The following is an 18,671-nucleotide window of genomic DNA, read 5'->3' as shown; positions in this document are numbered from 1 at the left end:
GGTAATATTTTTGCTACAGGGATTCATTTCAGCGTTCCCGCCCTCTGTTTCTGAGGTACACGACTTAGCAGTCAAAACTTCACAGCAAGAAACTCACCCTCCACCTCACACACACCGAGGAGCGCAAGGAGGTGTCAGCCAACCAATAGGAACGCGGCAGCGTCAACCAATAAGCTAGGGTTAGATCAGCCAATTGTGAAACAGAGCCGAGAAAAGAGACGACAATCAGTGATAACCGCTAGGAGACAGGGAAAGAAGAGGTGAGAAGGCAGCGAATAGGGTGAGGCCTCAGCGACAGCCAATAGGATAGAAGGTAGCCACAGCCGATTAGGCTATCATTTGCTAGCCAACAGGACAGACGTGACTGCCAATTAGAGAGAGGTGAGGTAACGACAGCCAACAGGACCAGAAGGCAGTGACAGGCAATTAGAGGAGGTTTGGGCAGCCAATAAGAGGAGAGGAAAGGAATACGCCAGCGGAGTATCCCCTCTCACCAAATCTGTCACCCTTTGGTACATATATATATTATAATATTATATATATAAGATATATAACACACTGTGCAAGTTCATATACATTTACCACTGGAACTAATATATATGAGTCTAAATAATGTTTCTGTATGAGAACATGAAGGGCATTTTATCCCCATGGCAACCTATACAATGTCCCTCCTGATTGGACCTGCTGGTTGTTCATTACATATTTTAGGGACACTGGAAATATGTCCTTTGGTAACCTACCATTAAAGAGAAATGTGGGCCAATCAAAAGATCCAAGCAGCCCCCAGCATGGAGCTCATTACCTGACTGCTGATAGCGAATGAATGAGATGAGCAAGGAAAGCTGCATATCTGCGTATGCACAGAGTCACCTTTTCCACTTCTTGCCAGAAATGCACTTGGGACGCCGCTGTCAACAAAGGGGCGAAACCGCCACATTTCCCATAAAAAGAGGGCATTTTCTTTTTGTAACTAATGTGTACTCTGCGTCGCAGTAAATTTCCACATATACATGTATTAAAAAAAAAAAACAGAATATGATTCTGTGGAACATCTGTGCTATATGCAAACATACAGTCCCATAATTTTTGTTTTGGATCCACAATGCCTTTTTTGTATTTTTATTCCCAGTGATATTCCATTCATCATTGTGTATATAGTGGAAAATATGTATATTTATATTGCATGTTCCAATATATAACCTAATAAAGAAGAATTTAAGGTAAGAAAGGAACTTTTGAATATAGCATACATTTTGGTAAGTCTGACTTGGTGAATTGGATTTCTTCATTTTTGTCCTGATGTTGTATGTTGAAATAAATTAAACCATACATCAATTTAAAAAGCAAAGAAAAAATATTTTAACTGCTGTAACACCGTCCTCAATTTTTACTGACATGGGCATGCACTTTTCTGGTCCAGTAGTTTTATTGTAAAATTGCTGAGGCAGCCAGAGAATCGTTTAAATCATGTGATTGACCATTGATTTTATTTGTGACAAGCTACCCCTTACAATATTTCCTTTCTTTAAAGCCCTTTTTATATATATATTAAAAAAACTAAATTAATAGTTTTCCAAAAATATATTCTACTTAAATTCCTGTAAATAAAATAAAAAAAAAAATAAGACACGTCAGTACAAGAACTGAATAATTAACAAAACCCTGTGTACATTGGAAAAAAATGGAAATTATATGAAAAAAAAAATTGCATATGTTTGGAAATATTAAAAAAAGGTTAAACTTATATATTCCATCTCTTAATATTTTAATGTTCAATTTCTTCAATGCAACAATTTGTTTTTGGTAAAGAGATATTCACTATATTTAACATGATTCTTTAAAAAAAAAAAATGAAAAAAAAAAAATGAAAAAAAAAAAAAGTCAACCAAACACTCTCAATAACATAATATAACTATATAGCAGAACAGATTTTCAAATAATTAAACCCTTCTCTGCCAGGGGGCCTACAAAAATAACGTTCAGAATATGATCTGTCACAGACCACCTGGCGGAGAAATGGTTACGCTATTGCACTTTGTGAAGAAATTTTTTTTTTATTTTTTTTAAAAATAATAAAAAATATATATTTATATTTATATATATAATTCATATTCTTTGCCTTGCCCAGTCAAGGAAATGGGAAAGTTTGAACGATGATGCAGGGTCTCTCTTTTAACGAAGGCAAAACCTCTTTAGTGATCCGTGCAGTCTTTTTTTTTTTTTTTTCTCCTTTTTTTTCTCTTTCTTTTGAATAGGACAGGTGGAAGAAATTGCTGAAGAGGAAGCTTTCCAGTCAAAGTTCCATTTATCAGGACAGAGCAAAAATGAGGTCTTTCTTCTGTGTCTTAACCAGCTGTACAAAAGGGATGCGTTTTACATGTGACTATAGCATACAGACACCATGGAAAAATGAATAAAACACCGATCTTATTGCGTGTGGTGCTGGAGCGAGAAAGTAAATTCACACAGACAGTGTCGTGGGATCTCTCTCTCCATTATTTTTTTGTTTGTTTGTTTGCTCGCAGCCCTTTTTGCTAGAGTTTTGTGTGGCAGCGGGGTCAATCAACATACATCGGAGAGCTGGGAGTTGCCGGTATTTGATCCAGAATTTTAGTGACATATCCAGCTACGTCCACAGTACGCTCTTCATACATCATGATGAAAGGATGTCTCTGTAAAAAAAATAATAATAATAATATAATAAAGTATAGTAAAGTATGGAGTGTTTTGTGTGGATTCCTGGCCATGGAGACAAAATAAGTAAATAATTATCACACCAAAGTATTGATTTGTGTACTGAACCCATTTAAAAAAAAAAAAAAAAAAAAAAAAAAAAAATCAAAAGAAAATTACTACTACGGTCATTTGAGCCAGATTCGGCAAGATCCACTATTAATGCCAAGTGGTGCCAGAGATTGTGGCTTAAAAACTGATGTATTATACATTTTATACAGTCTCATGATTTAAGCCTGCATTTTATTCACAGTCCTGGATTTCACCTGTAAGACAAAGTCCAATTTAAGATTTAAACCCCAGAGTTTTCAGTTTTACTGTAAATCCCAGTAATGCAGTCTCCCCCTCGAAAATATTTTACTCACCAGAAGCTCTTTGTACTTTGGCCTTTTTGACTCGTCCTTTGTAAGGCTGAAAAGGTGAGAAAAAAAAGGGATCTAAAATACTATGTGGGCAAACATTTCCAACAACTTTTATATCAAAAAGTACTTTTCACATCCTTGCCAACATCTCCTTAAACTGAGTGTCGACTACATGCATAATGACAAATGTGGCAAACTGCTGTATCCCGTGAAGTTCCTACTCATGCTATACAGGAGACTTTTCAGGTTGACTGAAGACTTGAAGATACTGAAGGCTACATTTCTCCGTTTTACCAGCCGGGGGCACCAGTCATATCTTTCAGGGACAGTCTTTGCGGAGAGAAACGTTTACGCATTTCTTACACTGACCAGCAGGTGGCAGCACGAGCACAGGGAAATTTATTCTTTATTCGCTACCCAGCGAGGCAACAGTGGACAGGGAAATAGAAAATAAAAGACTGTTTGAGCACTGCTTTCTAGAGCTTACTGAACCATTATTTGGAATATGGAACATTTTCAGGGCAGGAGATGTATTCAGTTGACATGCCATGCGATATTATTGCCACCAGTCATCTTCTGTGCGGAAAGCGATGCCAATGGTTGAGACCCGTCAGGTCACAGAAGAGGAGGGGAGCTGCAGGATTCTTTTGAATTTGTTTTTTGTTTGTTAAAGCTGTCAGGGACATTATACCGTCTATTTAAGCACACAACGTCCCTGAAAGAAAGTAGTGCTTACCACAGATTGACAAAGTTGATGAAGCTTGGTGAAAACTCTCGTTCATCCGAGTTGCTTAGCTGAGGTGGGTCACCTTTAACTACTTGTGTCAACTGATCAAATACGCTGTTCCATTTAGGGTACGGGAATCGGCCTGTGGCGAGTTCGTACTGCAAGAGTCCAAGCAACGTACAGTATAAGTTGCATTATCAAAAACAATATTGTCAATGTTTTAAATAGCAGATGGAGCAGTGGATGGAAAAATAAAAAAACATGATTACATTTTTGGGTTTCCACTCAGTAGGTAAGGTGCATGCCTAAAAATTAGGTGTGACTTGGCAAAGACAGACATATTTTGGCAGAATTGCCCAGTGATGCAGGTCTCAGCATATCTTCACGTGTGGAGAATGTGTTCCGTGGATCAAATGAACATTGTCTTCTCTAGGTTTCCTTTGTTCTCCTACGTTCCTAACACTAGGAGGCTTAATTAAGAGAGCCATATGGAAACTGCAAATATATACTGCACCATCTGTCATATATAAAGAAAACTCTAAAGTTCTTGAGATGATAAAGATCTTTAATGTTTTCTGTGTTAAATTGGCTGGGTTAAGTAATGAATATATATATATAGTAACAATGTTATACTTATGATCTATTAAAACATTGATGCATCAATTAACATTATGTCTCATTTTGACAAAGCGAGAAAGAAAAAGACACACAAAAATAAATACATTTAACCCCTTAATGACAAAGCCCGTATATGTACGGGCTCAAAATGCATCGTTTTCAATTGGTTTAGGGACCGCCCATTGTCCTTAAGGGGTTAAGAATGCAAATGATAATAGAGGTTTTCACAGTAAGTTTCTCCCACCGTTTAAAAGAAAACAAAAATTGTGTTGCAGAGAATCAACTCACCAATGTAATTCCTAAACTCCACACGTCGGACCTCACATCGTATCCCTGTCTGGACGCACTGGGGTCTATCCTTTCCGGCTGGGGGAAAAGAAAAAAAAAAAAATTAACACACAGGTTACTTAGTTCTACCCTAAAACACATTTTCCAGGTACTGTAAAGACATAATATAAACATGTCACGTCAGCTAAGGAAAATCTGTTTTGTATTCGAATTAGTAATGACATCACAAATGAAAGAGAAAATCTGAAATACTCAATCTTGTTTTTCACTGAATGACTTTTGGACATCACCCACTATAAATCTACACGAGTATTTACAAAAAAAAAAGTTACCCTGTACAGGGTATTATAGCCCATGTGGCAAAACAATATAAGAAGCGAGGACATTGATACATCAGCAACGCGAAGCATTCTGTGTCATCGGTCAAGGATACAACATTCTATTTTAGGAACTAAGACTCATCATAATTCCAGCCGCCGTGCTTCCTACTACGGGTCGCACGACTCTGCATATTTAGACTAAAGAAGGCCGTCTGCAAGCAAAACTGCAACACTTCAGTGACGCAGATCAATGCTTGTAAGAGCAAGTTCAACGTCTCCAGAGTTGTAGGAATAACAGAACCCAGGAACGTGGCTGCAGTCCATGTGTGTGACATCAGCCTTTCGCAGAATAATTCATGAAATGCTGATCCCCTGACTAAGCGCCCTACATCAAAGGGATGCCTGATGTCGTCACCCAAATTCTTCAGTGGTTTAGGCTGAGAAAATACCTCCGCTTACTCACTCGGAAGCAACTAGAAGGGGGGGGGGTGAGTGGAAAGCCTGATGATGTTATAGCTGTGCGGGACTTCTGGAGGCTAAAAATAGAACATTACATCACTTGGTACCGTGCCCATGCTAAACAGCTTTCATTCCCAAGCTTAGCTCATGTCTATACTTAAGTAACCCCATGAGTGTCTATGAATTCTACTCAAGTAAACATTACCAGGACCACTGCTTGCTTCGATCTGTACCAGCAAAATATTTCATGAACGTAAAAAAAAAAAAAAAAAAATCCCTTCTGTTTCAGTTATTTAAATAATATTCAATTCAAAGCCTCGAGAGTAACGTGCAAAGGGAATCACCTGTCAGCTTTACTCCAAGTGTGATGTCATCGAACACGCCGCTTTTAGCAGGAATTCCACCACAAAAACGTGTTGCTTTTATCCAACAAAATAACGCATTCAACTATGCATATCTACCAGATGTAAGCCTGACAAGAGTCTTACATTTAACCAATGCCTCTCGATAATTAACAGGAATACATTGATACACGCAATTCTATTTGAAATTAGATCCCAATATATCAGCATCCGGTATATCGTTTTTATTAAAAAAGGGGATTTTTGCTTGTAAACTTTTTAGAAAGTGAAGAGAGAGAGGGATCTCCGTGAAGGGTTAACATCTCCAGCGTGAACTTTCCCTGCTTGCTATTTTTACAGGATAGGAAGTCCTGAAGATGCAGTCAGTGCATTCCTTCACACTGACTTTACTCTGGGAACGACCCAACAAGTTCCCGATGACGTGGAGATGCGCCCAGCAAAAAAAAAAAAAAACTACCGAGCCGTGGCTACGACGCCTGAACTCAACTCCCAAACTTGGCTCGGAAACTAAGAGATACCAGATGCTCGTGCACGTTGGGAACGGAAAACGAAAATAAATACACCCTGGACTGACCTTAAAGGCACAGACAGCTGCAGGGCCAACACAGCAAAACACCTGCTATTCCTCATAAACATATAAAAGGGACACAGATACTAACAGCATATCGTATATATATTGTAAATATGCACAGATTATATACTTAATAGTCCTGAACCGCGTCATTGAGGTCTAAGTCAGAACAGTGACTAGCCAATGGTTGATGAGCATGACAGATTCCACGTCTCATTGGCTTACTCTATTTGGATCTACCAGGATAACATCTTGTTTTTTCTTCAGAAACCTTAAAATCAAGAAAATGGGAAGATACAACTTACTGCCATGTACGGTCTGCACCCAGCATCCCTGGTCTTTGCAATGGAATCTACCAACTGTCCGCTGATTCCAAAGTCACAGAGTTTAATATTTCCATTCCTGTCCAGAAGGATATTGGAAGGTTTTATATCTGTAAAACAGTAAAAAAAAATAAATAAGTTTTTTCGCATTTGTTTCATGGAAACCTTGCAAAGCTGAGCAACGTATCATACTTTATGAAGGAACAGGAGATGAATTGCGTTTAGTTATGGATCGCATGGGGCAGCGCAGCTTGTACGGTAGACACTTCTACTCAATCAACAATTTTTCTTACCTCTGTGGATTATTTTCAAGTTTTCTTTTAAGTGGTTTAATGCTTTCACAGTCTAAAGGAAAAGAAAATAGATCAGGGGCTGTTGAATCTTTGTACAGAAGCATAACCTTAACACTGCCCGGGGGGGGGGTCTCCAACTGTTTGCAGAACACGAATATTGGAGCAATTGCATTTGGACCCATCTTTTGCTAACATGGAAGCAGTGTGCTGGTGTAGCGGACCGTATACAGCACGTCCCTCGTTATATGTTTGAAGGCTTTTCCGATCTACTCGATTATCCGCCATAAAGATTTTCTCCATTCGTTTTGCTCAGCACCCTATGAAATGCTCTAGACACAGACAGGACCAAGAATCGCGTACTTACAGCTAAAGTGATTTTGCCTAAAATCTCCTCTGGAATAACGTCTTCTAACGAGCTATATACATATTTGTAAAACTTGTCAAACGAGGTAGACATAAGTTCCATGCAGATCCAGCAGTCACCCTGAAAAGAGAAACAATTTGCTAGAACAATGCAAAAACAAACAAAAAACAGAGAGATCCACTGGAGCGTAAGCAAAGCAGTGCGACGTAGTGAATTTTTGTAGCACCCTAGGAAGGTGGAAATTTAGGTTTTGAATACTTTGACATTAAAGATTATGTATATCATATTATTATGTGATTATGTGATTATTTCGGAATTTGCATTAGGAATCAGCACGTACTTCTCTGAATAGTGCCCCGTAAAACTGGACGATATACGGGCAGTCACTACTCCGCATAACCACATCGAGATCCATTAACAGCTGCTTCTGCTCCTTTTCATCCACTGTAGACCGAATCCGCTGTAAAAGGAACAAGTGGCGGTGTAAGAAGAAGTTAACATAAAAGGAGAGGCGTCTTTGGCCAATTACCTCATTTTCAATGTAGTTCTTTCAGATCGCAATTGGCTGACAAGCCAGTTACCCAAATCCACTCAACCAGAATTACTGCATAGATATTTTTCTCTGCATTAATAATAAATGTGAAGCAACTTACAAGAGCCTCAAACAAAACTAAGGTTCTGAATATATATCTATCTATCTATCTATATATCTCTCTATATATATATATAGACCAGGATAACCAAAAAATCAACCTTTCACAATATCCAAAATTCATTGGAAACCTGAACTGTTCCAGCGGGGATTTCCAAAGCATAGAGCCTTTATTTTACATCTCTTTTTAAGATGATTACATATACGAGGCTTACGCATACATTTTAAGTTGTTCTTAAGGCAACAGCATGATAGGGTCTGAAAAATAATTATTATACCCGCTCCACAACTAAACCTCAAAAAACACACTTCGATGAATCTAACAGAACGACACGCTATCTTTTTTTATGCCCTGAAGATTGTAAGCGCGCTGAATAGCGGACAACACAACCCTCATCTCCTATAAAACAAAGCAGAGCCCAACGCGTTTACCAGAAGCAGATACAAAGCTTGCCATACTCACTTTCACTGCCATGATCTGTCCGCTTGGATTATGGATCATTTTGTTGACCGATCCATACGCTCCTCTCCCAATTTCACCCAAGTCCTCGAGATCTTCTGCCGTGAAGTCCCAGTGTTGTTCCGGAGAAAGTTTTAATTTTCCCGACGACTCAATGCTGTGTGTTCGCAATCTCTCTCTGTTGGGGTATAAAACGCATAACATTGATACTTTGAAATGTTGAACTTCAGCCTTTCCCCCCCCCCAAACTGAATTGCTATTTTATATTAAGCCACGGCATAGAATACGGCCATAAATGTGATATACAAGGTGCTAACAAATTAAAAATGCATTTCAAATATTGAAGTCTAAGGAATATTACAGTTATGTTTTATAATTTTATAGTAACTGGTCTAGTTTTTATATATATGAACCTAAAATGAGGATTCCAGCCTGAGCCAGGTCTTTCTGGGTTTATTTATCAAGCCCACAAATGTCAGTAAATCGAATGTAAGATTTAGGCATATCGTTACAAAACGTAATAATTAAAGCTTTCGCCCCACCAGCGCCAAAATTGCTTTAACCAAGTCGCAGTCATTAGTTTCTAAAGCTCCCAGGAGCCTCATTGCTTTGTCGTGAAACATCGGAACGCCAATGAACGGCTTCCTTTTAATGTAATTCTGGGATGAGAGGATTCAGTAAATGTTTCCCATGTAGGTAATATATTGCCGATTACAGCACAATTAGTGCATTCTAAATATTGGAATAACGCAGACTCGCGTAGGACTCAGAGTCGGTCAGTCGAAAATTTACATCATATCCAATAAAAATAGTCAGACTGCTGTGTAACCACGATGACACCGCCAGACAGACAGACAGCCAGCAAGCGAGCGAGCGTTACAAACGGATATCCATACAGTGAAGACATCTTCTCTATACATCCACTGGTAGATACCGGTCTGACTGGAACATTTCGAAAACGCAAAGAGGTGACAATGTGCCAGGACACACCATGCTACCCCCGTCGCTGATTCTATACATGTGTGTCGCACAACAACAATGATTTTATGTCACCGGCATCCCTGTTATTACTGTTATCCCTTTAGCTGGTGTTTTTTTTTTTTTTTTTTTTTATACACATATTATATATATATATATTTGGGGGGTAAATTCCGAGAACCATAGTTCTACAGAACGCAAGGTTTGGGTTGTCAGCGGAGTTCGCACATACAGCCGGTTTTTTGTTGCCTGCTCGACCGCATTGCACGTCTTCCCAACAGCCATCCGCACTTCCTGTTTTTGGTACGATGTCTCGAAGTTTCTGATGGCTTCTGGTTTCGTCATCCTTGGAAGACATGAAGAGAAACAAAGGGAGAGTGTTTTTAATAGAGGGGTATGCCCGTTATCTCCAGGTCCATGTCTAAAGGGAGGGTAAAAAAACAAAAGACACAGGCTCGGTTAGGTACGGTGGTGTGAAGGAGAGCGTTTCTCAAATTGAAGCCATCTGGGGTTTGGCCTGCTGTACATTATTTGCCTCTAAACATAAACTTGTAGCTAACCCGTAATTATGAAAGTCAAGAAAACAAGATCAATTGATTAATTAATGGTTTAGATATTTCAACAGGTGAAGACCTTAAAGACCAACATCAGACAAAGATAAAACCATGAAAGACGAGCGAGAATTCCGATAAGGAATGGAACTCGATCCACGTGTCTCTCTGAAATCGTGACACGTATAGGGTAGGGGGCTCCAGTTACATGCTGTTGATGCGAGATATTGTGGAGCCAGGAGGGTCCGACATGCCTATTTTTCTTATAAGAGTCAGGAATTAACTAACTTGGCTAAAGCGATGAGCAGCACGTGATGTCATTTGCTGTGTGGAAAAGGTTAAGTCAATATACACACGGCCATGATGCATTAGAATCACCCCCTATAGTTCCAAACTGCATCCGTTTCCAACAGAGTCACCGCCTTATGAAAATGCGGTCATTATTACATTTATGATATCGAGTCTTTACCATCCTTAAAGAAATAGCATAATCCTAGAGAGTTTCAATGCTGAAACTGCCACATGGGGGGGGTAATTCAATAATAAAGTCCAACACACAAACCAATCGATCAAATGAAGAAAAACCACCCTATCCTTAAGCCCAACACCAAAATACGCAAGCTCTTCGAGGCCGTACAGCATTTCTAGTCTATGTAGTCACCGCGACAGATCGACCGGCACTTCTGAACGCGGTTTCAATCCTTCTCCAAACACAAATAGGATGCTGGGACTTGTCAATGAGAGCACGATTTGAGGGTAAAATTTCACATCGTGGGATTTGCCAATTGGAAAGTAAACTTAAATCTGTTCACTCGATAAAAAAAAATAAAAAAAATCCCTTAGTAAAAATTCCCTACTTCTGGCGAATAACGCAAAGATCGGGTACTCACACGTGTGCAGGTTGAATGGTGGTGTTCAGTGTTAGCTTTGCAGTAGATTTAAAGGCTGGGCTGGCAAAATTCAACTTCAGTGCTTTGCGTTTGCCTGCGGGGAGAAATATAAATAAATAAATAAATAAATAAAGTGAAACGTTGGCGTATCGTAACAGTTCTGTTTGTGAATGCCGACAAAGCAAACTTCACCGCTTCCAAAAACATTAACGTTTTGGATTATCCTTGAGAACGCTTACGGTCTGCTTTATCTCAACAAAAAAAAAACAAACAAGGTTTTCCTACACGTATATACCATGACAATTTACATATTTCTTGACCACGCACGTAAATTCGTATTAAAAAATTCTACAGGTGAAATTCTTTGCCCGCTTATACTGTAGACATATTTCTTTACCACGTAGCAGCAAAAAAAGATGTTGCCACCATCGCTAGGACGACATTTGTATCGAGGAGAATACCGTTTCTATCGGAGAGACCATTCAAATGTTCCGTTTAAACGCCTGATCCTATACACCTCGGATATGAAGAGCAGCTGCCGTCATAGTTTATCAGAGCCGCACAAAGGAGCGCACAACGCGAATAACCTCATCTTCCTGGAATCACGGTCAACTTCAGCGTCTCGGAGACACAACGTTTTCAGAAATGACTAATTTATAGGGTGACTCACTCAAGCCGAGCCGGTAAATATTCATCGGCGTTCTGATTAAAGCCAATATCCTTAGAAATCCACTCGCACGGCGCATAAATTATTGATTGACTGAAACGCGGTGAACCGGCTTACAAACACCTAATGAGCCTTCGCTCGGAGCTTTCTGGAACGGTCAACAAGTCTACTTCCCCGCACTGATCTAATAAAAAACAAGCTTTACGTGCCTTCAGACACCTTCGGCTCGACGCTTTGAAGAGATGGCTTGCTTTACCTAACACGCAGCAATCATGCAACCATCTGCATGAACATTGACCTTTCAGCGCGAAAGGTCGCAGTTTAGAAAAGCTAGAACAGTTCAGAAGATAGAAGCCACCGATTATCTACTCCACAGGGCAGCGAGACCCTCTGCGGAGTACCTGCTACTTCTTCTTAATGGATGCTATAAATACTCCCTGGCTAGAAGCAGATCCTAGAAGCTGCCTGGACTATAAATCCGGTGCGGTCGCGGTCCTCCGCGCACACGCAGCCAGAGGGTGCTGGAATCGGAAGTCATTCATTCCCAGCACAAAGCAGATTCATTCATTCTAGCAGAAACACAGAAAACAGATGATATTTTATTTCCACAGAAAGGAGGTCATCGCTAGTAGGTCTAGAAAAGAAAGGTGCATGTTGGAAAGATGCTACAGCCGCGCCGCTGGTGACTTGCAGTTTGAGGAAGAGGAGAGTTGAGGAGAACGCCATATATTTATCCTGTAGATTTCTTTTAATTTCCATGAGTCCCCCATCCGGCCCATTCCTACCAATCATACGAGGCCTCATCCTCCATCAGCTCACAAATGAAATAGGAACCAATGAGAGGCCTCAATATAAGCGCGACCGGTTGATAAATAATGAAGTAGTGTCAGTTCGTATGACTTCACTAATCCACAGAGGACAACGCATGGTCCATGACGGCTCAGTCAAGATAAACGATTACATTCTTAACCCCGAAGTGCTTATGGCTTTAAATGATCCTATTAGAGCATTAAGCACCTGTAATGATTCGCAACCGCCAGATACCGAAGCCGTTCAACGGTAGCCTTGATTGGCCTGCACGAGGGATCTTCAACAGGTTTCTATGGCAACAGATCATATACTAGAGGAAGGGAGACAGCATCCTTAGAGGGAGCAGAAAGCTTGAAGGACATTTAAGGTTATTTTCCATGAGACAGATAGATTTTACAGATCCCTGCATGAAAAGACTATCAGAATGTTTTGTTTGTTTTGTTTTTTTCTTTCCCCACCACTGACCGAATTTCCCTGCTCGGGTCCTACCTGAAACTACAGCGTCTGATTGCGTTTATCTCCGTTTACCCGATAATACGACTGAGCTTGGGCTTACAGGCATTGGGACCATGATTTATTTTTATTAGTGAAATTATTTTTATTTAGGTTGTTATAGATGTCCATTTCTCACAGATGACCCTGGAGACCTGTCCTGCCAGCAGCAGAGACCTGTAGGCTCATCTACCGACTGCCCATTTATAATATCAAGACGGAATCAGCCTGACAATGCAGGGACGTCTTGTGTTCTGCTACAACTTGGAAAATTCAGCCAGATTATTACCGTCAATGGTCAGGGACCTGCGCGGGAAGCAAGGTGCACACCTATAATGCGTCAGATGCAGAGTCCTGCGAAATGACCTGCGTTGGATTTACCTAAAACAAACAAATTGTATCTGCTAAAAGAGCACATCATTGTCCACATAATAGACAGGCATGGATTTGAGAGAATTTTTATTTGGTTGTTGTAACAGTAACCAGGGTTATTTATAAAAACCGCGTGGCCCTGGTAATGTTATCCACGGTAAGATTGTGACAGTGATTACAAGCGTGGAAACTCTTTCAAAGGGAAAGTAAGCAGTTATAATACAAGATAATCTACAAAATGCTTGCAGTACGGAAGCAAACCTGTAATAAAGCAATCACAGTTTTAAAAAAAACCTCTCTAGGAGTCCGCATGTTGGATGCCGAGAGGGGTCCTGGTCTTATGGGTATTGATGGAAATACATGACTTGGCGTCTGACGTTAGGCATACATACTCAAGGTGCTGCTCCTACAAGTGAATTCCTTTGAATAGAACAAAGTAGCGTTTTGTAGAATGCGATATCCTCAGATATGTGCAAATTACCTTTTTTACGGTACTTAATTATCCTGATTGAAATACGCTTGTAATACTGTAATATATATATAAAAAATACATAGCACTGTAGTATTGTCAGTGGCCCGGAACAGCAAGTATATAAACTATACTCAGAACATCGCAAAACAAGTGTTTGCCATCAGATTATATCCTGAAGCCCAGACCATCTTGTGAAGACAAGGATATCTCCCCATTTCTCACTGCTGAAAAGGGCAGAAGAACGGGACCGGTCTCCCCATTACTTGTCACTAACAGGACGTCCTAGCGATGCCGCAGCAGATGACGCCAAAGCTTTGTGAATAAATACAAAGCCTGAAATCCGACAACCTCCCAATAAAATGGAATTGTGCGCGTAGGGCCACAGACCCTTTACCCTACTAGGTTTAGTCGAAAAATAAAATGTGCATTAAACAAAGGTTGACTTTTCAAATGTTTTCTATGGTATTTTGAATGGCTCCATCGTTTGACTTGTATAAGATTTTAATGACTATTGGTGATATAAAAGGTAGGACAATATACATTTCTTTAATCTATCTGATCAATACTTCGAAGGCCTGTGCCTTTTTAGGAGAGGTGAAGAATACAGAAAGAAAAGCAGAAGACAAATCAAGCCAAATCTCAGCCTACATCGAGCAAGACAATTCTACAAGCAGGCCAGGTCTCCCTTGGCACATAGAGGACCCTCAGTGATGAGCAAGGACTACCTGCCGGTTCTGCTCCGGATCAGAAATACTCTTTCAACGGGCTAATTCTCGTACTCTCCCAGACAGATCGCCCAAAAAACAGGTGCCAAAAACCAAGAGCGCCTCCAACTAGAACAAAAATAAATGCAGGCACGTTATTGCACATTAAAGCACCTTATTCTTCCTATCAGAATGCAAAGCCTGTGGTTATTTTTGTTCTTTTCTGGGTCATACTTCTCCCCGAAATATTAAGCTGAGCCAAGCTCCATTCCTGGTTCCAAAGCCTGGCAAACTTGCCTTAACTTGACGTTTTGCATTGATAACGATCCGACCTACTGCAGTCGCACTTCCTACATTACAACACACCGAGTGTGAGACATGGCTGCCTCATTGACACAATAACCAGGGACCCGATCGTTTTAATTATGTGGTCGGCCCGTACCCTTATACTCTTTTTACAGCCCATGGCAAGATGACCTATAGCGAACTTCTATAGAAATTCACTTGCACGATTAAGACCTTCTGTGAACCACTATCTAAAGCATAAGATCCACAAGCTCTCCAACACAGTATGACTTTGTACGATTTACTCCTCTTCATTGGCCAGCATAGTCTGGTGCAGTTCCCACAAGGAAGTTACAAATACTATACATGATTGGACTTGGCTCATCATGGTAAATCATTCTAGTCTCGATGACTACAATAAGATTAATAACCTTTAACTCCTCTCCCAAATGGCACACGGTAGGGTGTTCCTTAGTCACCCAACCTCTTCCAGTTGCCCTATAGTCCTTTCTTGATGCGGTAGGAGATCCCCACAGCTTATTTGGCCTTTTGTTTTTCTTTAACCAGCCTCACTAAATGTCGACGTCACTCCCAAGAAATTAATTTATACAGGACGAGTCTTGGAAAAGCTACAAGGGCATCCCGTCTACTAGGATTCAGCTCAAATTCAGATACATATTTCTGCCAGATTCTAGTTGGGAAGCAAGCATCGTGGGGGCCATGTCACGGTCAGGAATTGGGTTTGCAATATTCATGAGTATCATAGGAAGGCAGCCAGAACCCAACATCAATCCCAACCCATAGGATCACTTTCTGGACGACATGATTTTCTAAAGGGCACACTGTGGCACGCAACCACATACATACAGGAGTATATGATCAACTGAATCATGCATTTAAGCCAATATGTACATGGTAGCTGACAAGCAGAAAGGGAGTTCAGATCTAGTGGGGGAAACAAAAGAAGCACTGACCAATTACTGCAGAGCCCAGGGTCACGAGGACCGTAGGAGAGGATTGCACTGGATAGATTGATCCATATTATGGGGTTCACAGATGGGGCCATAGGTGACATGATCCTTAAACGGTTAGGTTGGGTTAGAGACACAGATCAGGAGATGGAACATCATAAGGAGGATAAGCAAGGAAAGCGGCTGCTCTAGGAGCGGCAGAAGGGTCCAGACTGGCTGCAGCGCCAAGGAAAAATGAGAGTACAAGAAATATAGGGTGTTGCAAAGGGAGACCGATGCTGATCTCTATAACCTCCTTCTGGGGTGGTGATATAAAAAACACCCAGGTTGCTCAATCTTATGTTCCTCTGAGCCTTGCTGCACTGCACTGACAGCGAAAAATGGGTGGGGGGGGGTCACAGGCAGATCCCAAGCTGGGAGGCAGGTGAATGAAAAGAAGATCACTAATCAAGGAGATCGATGGCCAGCAGTCTGGGGGGGGGGGGAAGGACAGAGACACCAATGTGTTGTAAAGGGCAGTGGGATCGATGTGTGTCAGGGAAGGACTGCAGGATCCCTGTGCTGGGGAGGGATAGAAAGGAGGGGGAAAGGACATGGGGATCACTGTGTTGGGGGAGCAGGATCACTAGGGAGTAGAACAGGATGATTGCAATATTTGGGGGTTACACTATGTTTGGGGATTGGACAAGAGGATCACTATTTTGGGGGATTGGACAGGAGGATCACTGCGTCGGGGTACTGGCCAATCCCTGAGTAGGGGGTACAAGGCGCCCACAATGAGCAGCCCTAGTTGCCCAGGCTGATCAGGGCAATGTGCTGGCTAGGAGGGTGACAAGCACTGTGCTGATGACGGGGAGGGCAGATTGCTGGGGGTGGGGGCCCATGCGCTTACCCTGCATGTTGCTCCCTGTGCTGTGCTGCTGGGATTGTCCTGGGACCCCGGGACCCGCACTGCTGCCGCTGCTCCCACTGTTACTGGGGTTGGAAGTCGCCATTGTTAATATATTAGATTCCAAATGAAGGCTGCAATGCAGCAACCCCCACTGTGCCTGCCCCCTCCCAGAATCCCTCACTCTGACGTCAGAACACCGCCTCCCACGTGACGTCACGCCCCCTCCCCTGGCCGCAAAGAAGCAGGAAGCTCCAGAGATACTGTGTATCAAGTGCAGCCCAGAGCTGGTTACAATGTTACTATTTATAAAGTACAGCACGTCTGTGATGGGAATTGGTGAGGGGGTGTGGGGTGTTAGCTGCCCTCACCCCATACTGAGTGCATACCCTCGGCCAGGTCCCCCTCCTAAACCTGAAGGTGATTTATAGGACACAGGCCAAAGCTGCTGCTGAAGACCTGGGGTGATGAGGAGGACCTTCCACACCTCCCACAATCATCCAGAAAGAAACAGTAGTAAATCTACAAATGTGTGTATAGGTGGATGAATTATGGAAACGTCATTGATTCTTATTGTTTTTGACTCCTAGGATCTTTTCCCACTGCTGACATTACCATTCCCCAAATGATGGGAGTTTAGCTTCTCATCAGGTTATCCACGCAGTCAAAAGCTTAAAGTACAAATGTCTGTAAACATTATTTTTCCAAGAATAACATGCAATAACAAATATGCAAAAATAAAAACATCAGTAGCAAATGAATGCTGTCGCACAGAAAGACAGATCCTAGCTTGACTTCTGGTAATGTAGAAAAAAATTTAGTGGTTCCAGTGGCTCAGTGGGGTAGAAATACCGGTCCGTGGGGTATCAGGACCTCAACGATTGGTGACATTTATTGTGAAAAAGCAGGGAACCAGCCTAAATAGCAGGAGGTGGAGAGATTGGATGTTTTTTGTCTCCTCACATCCATCATTATTTGGAGGGAAAGATCATAGGTTAAATCCCAAGTTAGAATGTAAGGAGAAATCATAGCGAGAAAAGCAAGCCTGCAAAACCAGAAAAAGCAAAGCAACTCCTGACACAAACATTATATGCTGACACACACACTCATCCTAACACCATATACTAACCAAAATATTAACACCATACACACTCACTCACACTAACACCAAATACACACAATCATGCTAACAGGATACACTAACACATACATATGGAATAACACCATACAATAACATACATACACATGCTAACACTACACGCACACTCTAACACCATTCTTTTACACATACGCTAAAACGCAACAACATAGATTTACACATACGTTGCTTTAACAGGAGGCTCTTGACAAACGTCAACTTTATCTTTGAGATTAATCAGTCCTGGTATTATAGACCCATCAGGAACATGTATTTATTAGCATACCGACCCTCTAACATCAGAGACTATGAGGTGAAAAGGCACAGTGGACTAATTCAATGTGACGATATATATATATATATATAAAGCAACTCTAAAAATGAACTGTTTATTTAAACAAATGGTGAAAATCCAAGAATGCAATGCAAACGCAGAATGGACCCCTCGGAAAGATATCACGTCATTGAAGCAGATGGGTCAAAATCATGGCTGCTCAAGAGTTTAAAAGGCGGGAGGCGACAGTGATTGGCAAACAAAAAACGCAAGCTATAGATAGTTTCAATAAATTATTTTAAATAAGCTAAAAGCCACAAATGGAAGAGTTCCCATTTATATAGTTCCAGTGCATATGGAAATCATATTCCTCCAGTTTTAAACAGTCATTAACCCTTCTAGCTGGTGAGGGGCAATCATGAAACAGCCGTGTTTCTCGCGTTATGGGTTCAGGGCAGCTGTTACAGAAGCGATCAGTTATGGAGTTATTGATCAGGTTGGATGCCTTTATTTTTCTTATTAAACGGAGTGAAGCAACCGGTTCTGGTTTGATTGACCGAGCAGAGTCCTTAAGATGCACGCCTGCCATCTAGTGGTGGAAATGCAGATTGCAGGCTCTCCTTGCTTGGGGACATCATTTAAG

The 18,671-nt window shown here is 41.2% G+C and overlaps 1 protein-coding gene across 1 annotated transcript; it reads right to left on the bottom strand.

Annotated features, from left to right (window-relative positions):
- Positions 1-1,458: 1,458 nt before the first annotated feature.
- On the bottom strand, positions 1,459-16,782 carry MAP2K4 (mitogen-activated protein kinase kinase 4). The gene is made up of 12 exons (XM_053454021.1): positions 16,620-16,782; positions 10,955-11,048; positions 9,746-9,859; positions 8,539-8,713; positions 7,764-7,883; positions 7,424-7,543; positions 7,060-7,111; positions 6,749-6,876; positions 4,732-4,809; positions 3,835-3,983; positions 3,102-3,147; positions 1,459-2,675 (listed from the first exon to the last, which is right to left on the bottom strand). The coding sequence occupies exons 1-12, from the start codon at positions 16,720-16,722 to the stop codon at positions 2,562-2,564; spliced, it is 1,293 nt and encodes a 430-aa protein (XP_053309996.1). The 5' UTR covers positions 16,723-16,782; the 3' UTR covers positions 1,459-2,561.
- Between the last annotated feature and the right edge of the window lie 1,889 nt (positions 16,783-18,671).

The sequence above is a fragment of the Spea bombifrons genome, chromosome 13 (genome assembly GCF_027358695.1).
Source record: "Spea bombifrons isolate aSpeBom1 chromosome 13, aSpeBom1.2.pri, whole genome shotgun sequence".
NCBI classification, from domain to species: Eukaryota; Metazoa; Chordata; class Amphibia; order Anura; family Pelobatidae; genus Spea; species Spea bombifrons.
The sequence above is the reverse complement of the archived record's forward strand: the minus strand, read 5'-3'. Positions and strand labels throughout refer to the sequence as shown.

What these genes read in the sequence shown, in the direction of transcription:
- MAP2K4 (XM_053454021.1), bottom strand. Translation starts at nt 16,722, where the DNA reads ATGGCGACTTCCAACCCCAGTAACAGTGGGAGCAGCGGCAGCAGTGCG. An exon ending in ACCATTCAACCTGCACACGT is followed by an intron (nt 9,860 to 10,954) that starts GTGAGTACCCGA and finishes ATGTCTTCCAAG; the next exon opens with GATGACGAAACCAGAAGCCA. An exon ending in CAAAGTACAAAGAGCTTCTG is followed by an intron (nt 2,676 to 3,101) that starts GTGAGTAAAATA and finishes TTTTTTTTACAG; the next exon opens with AGACATCCTTTCATCATGAT.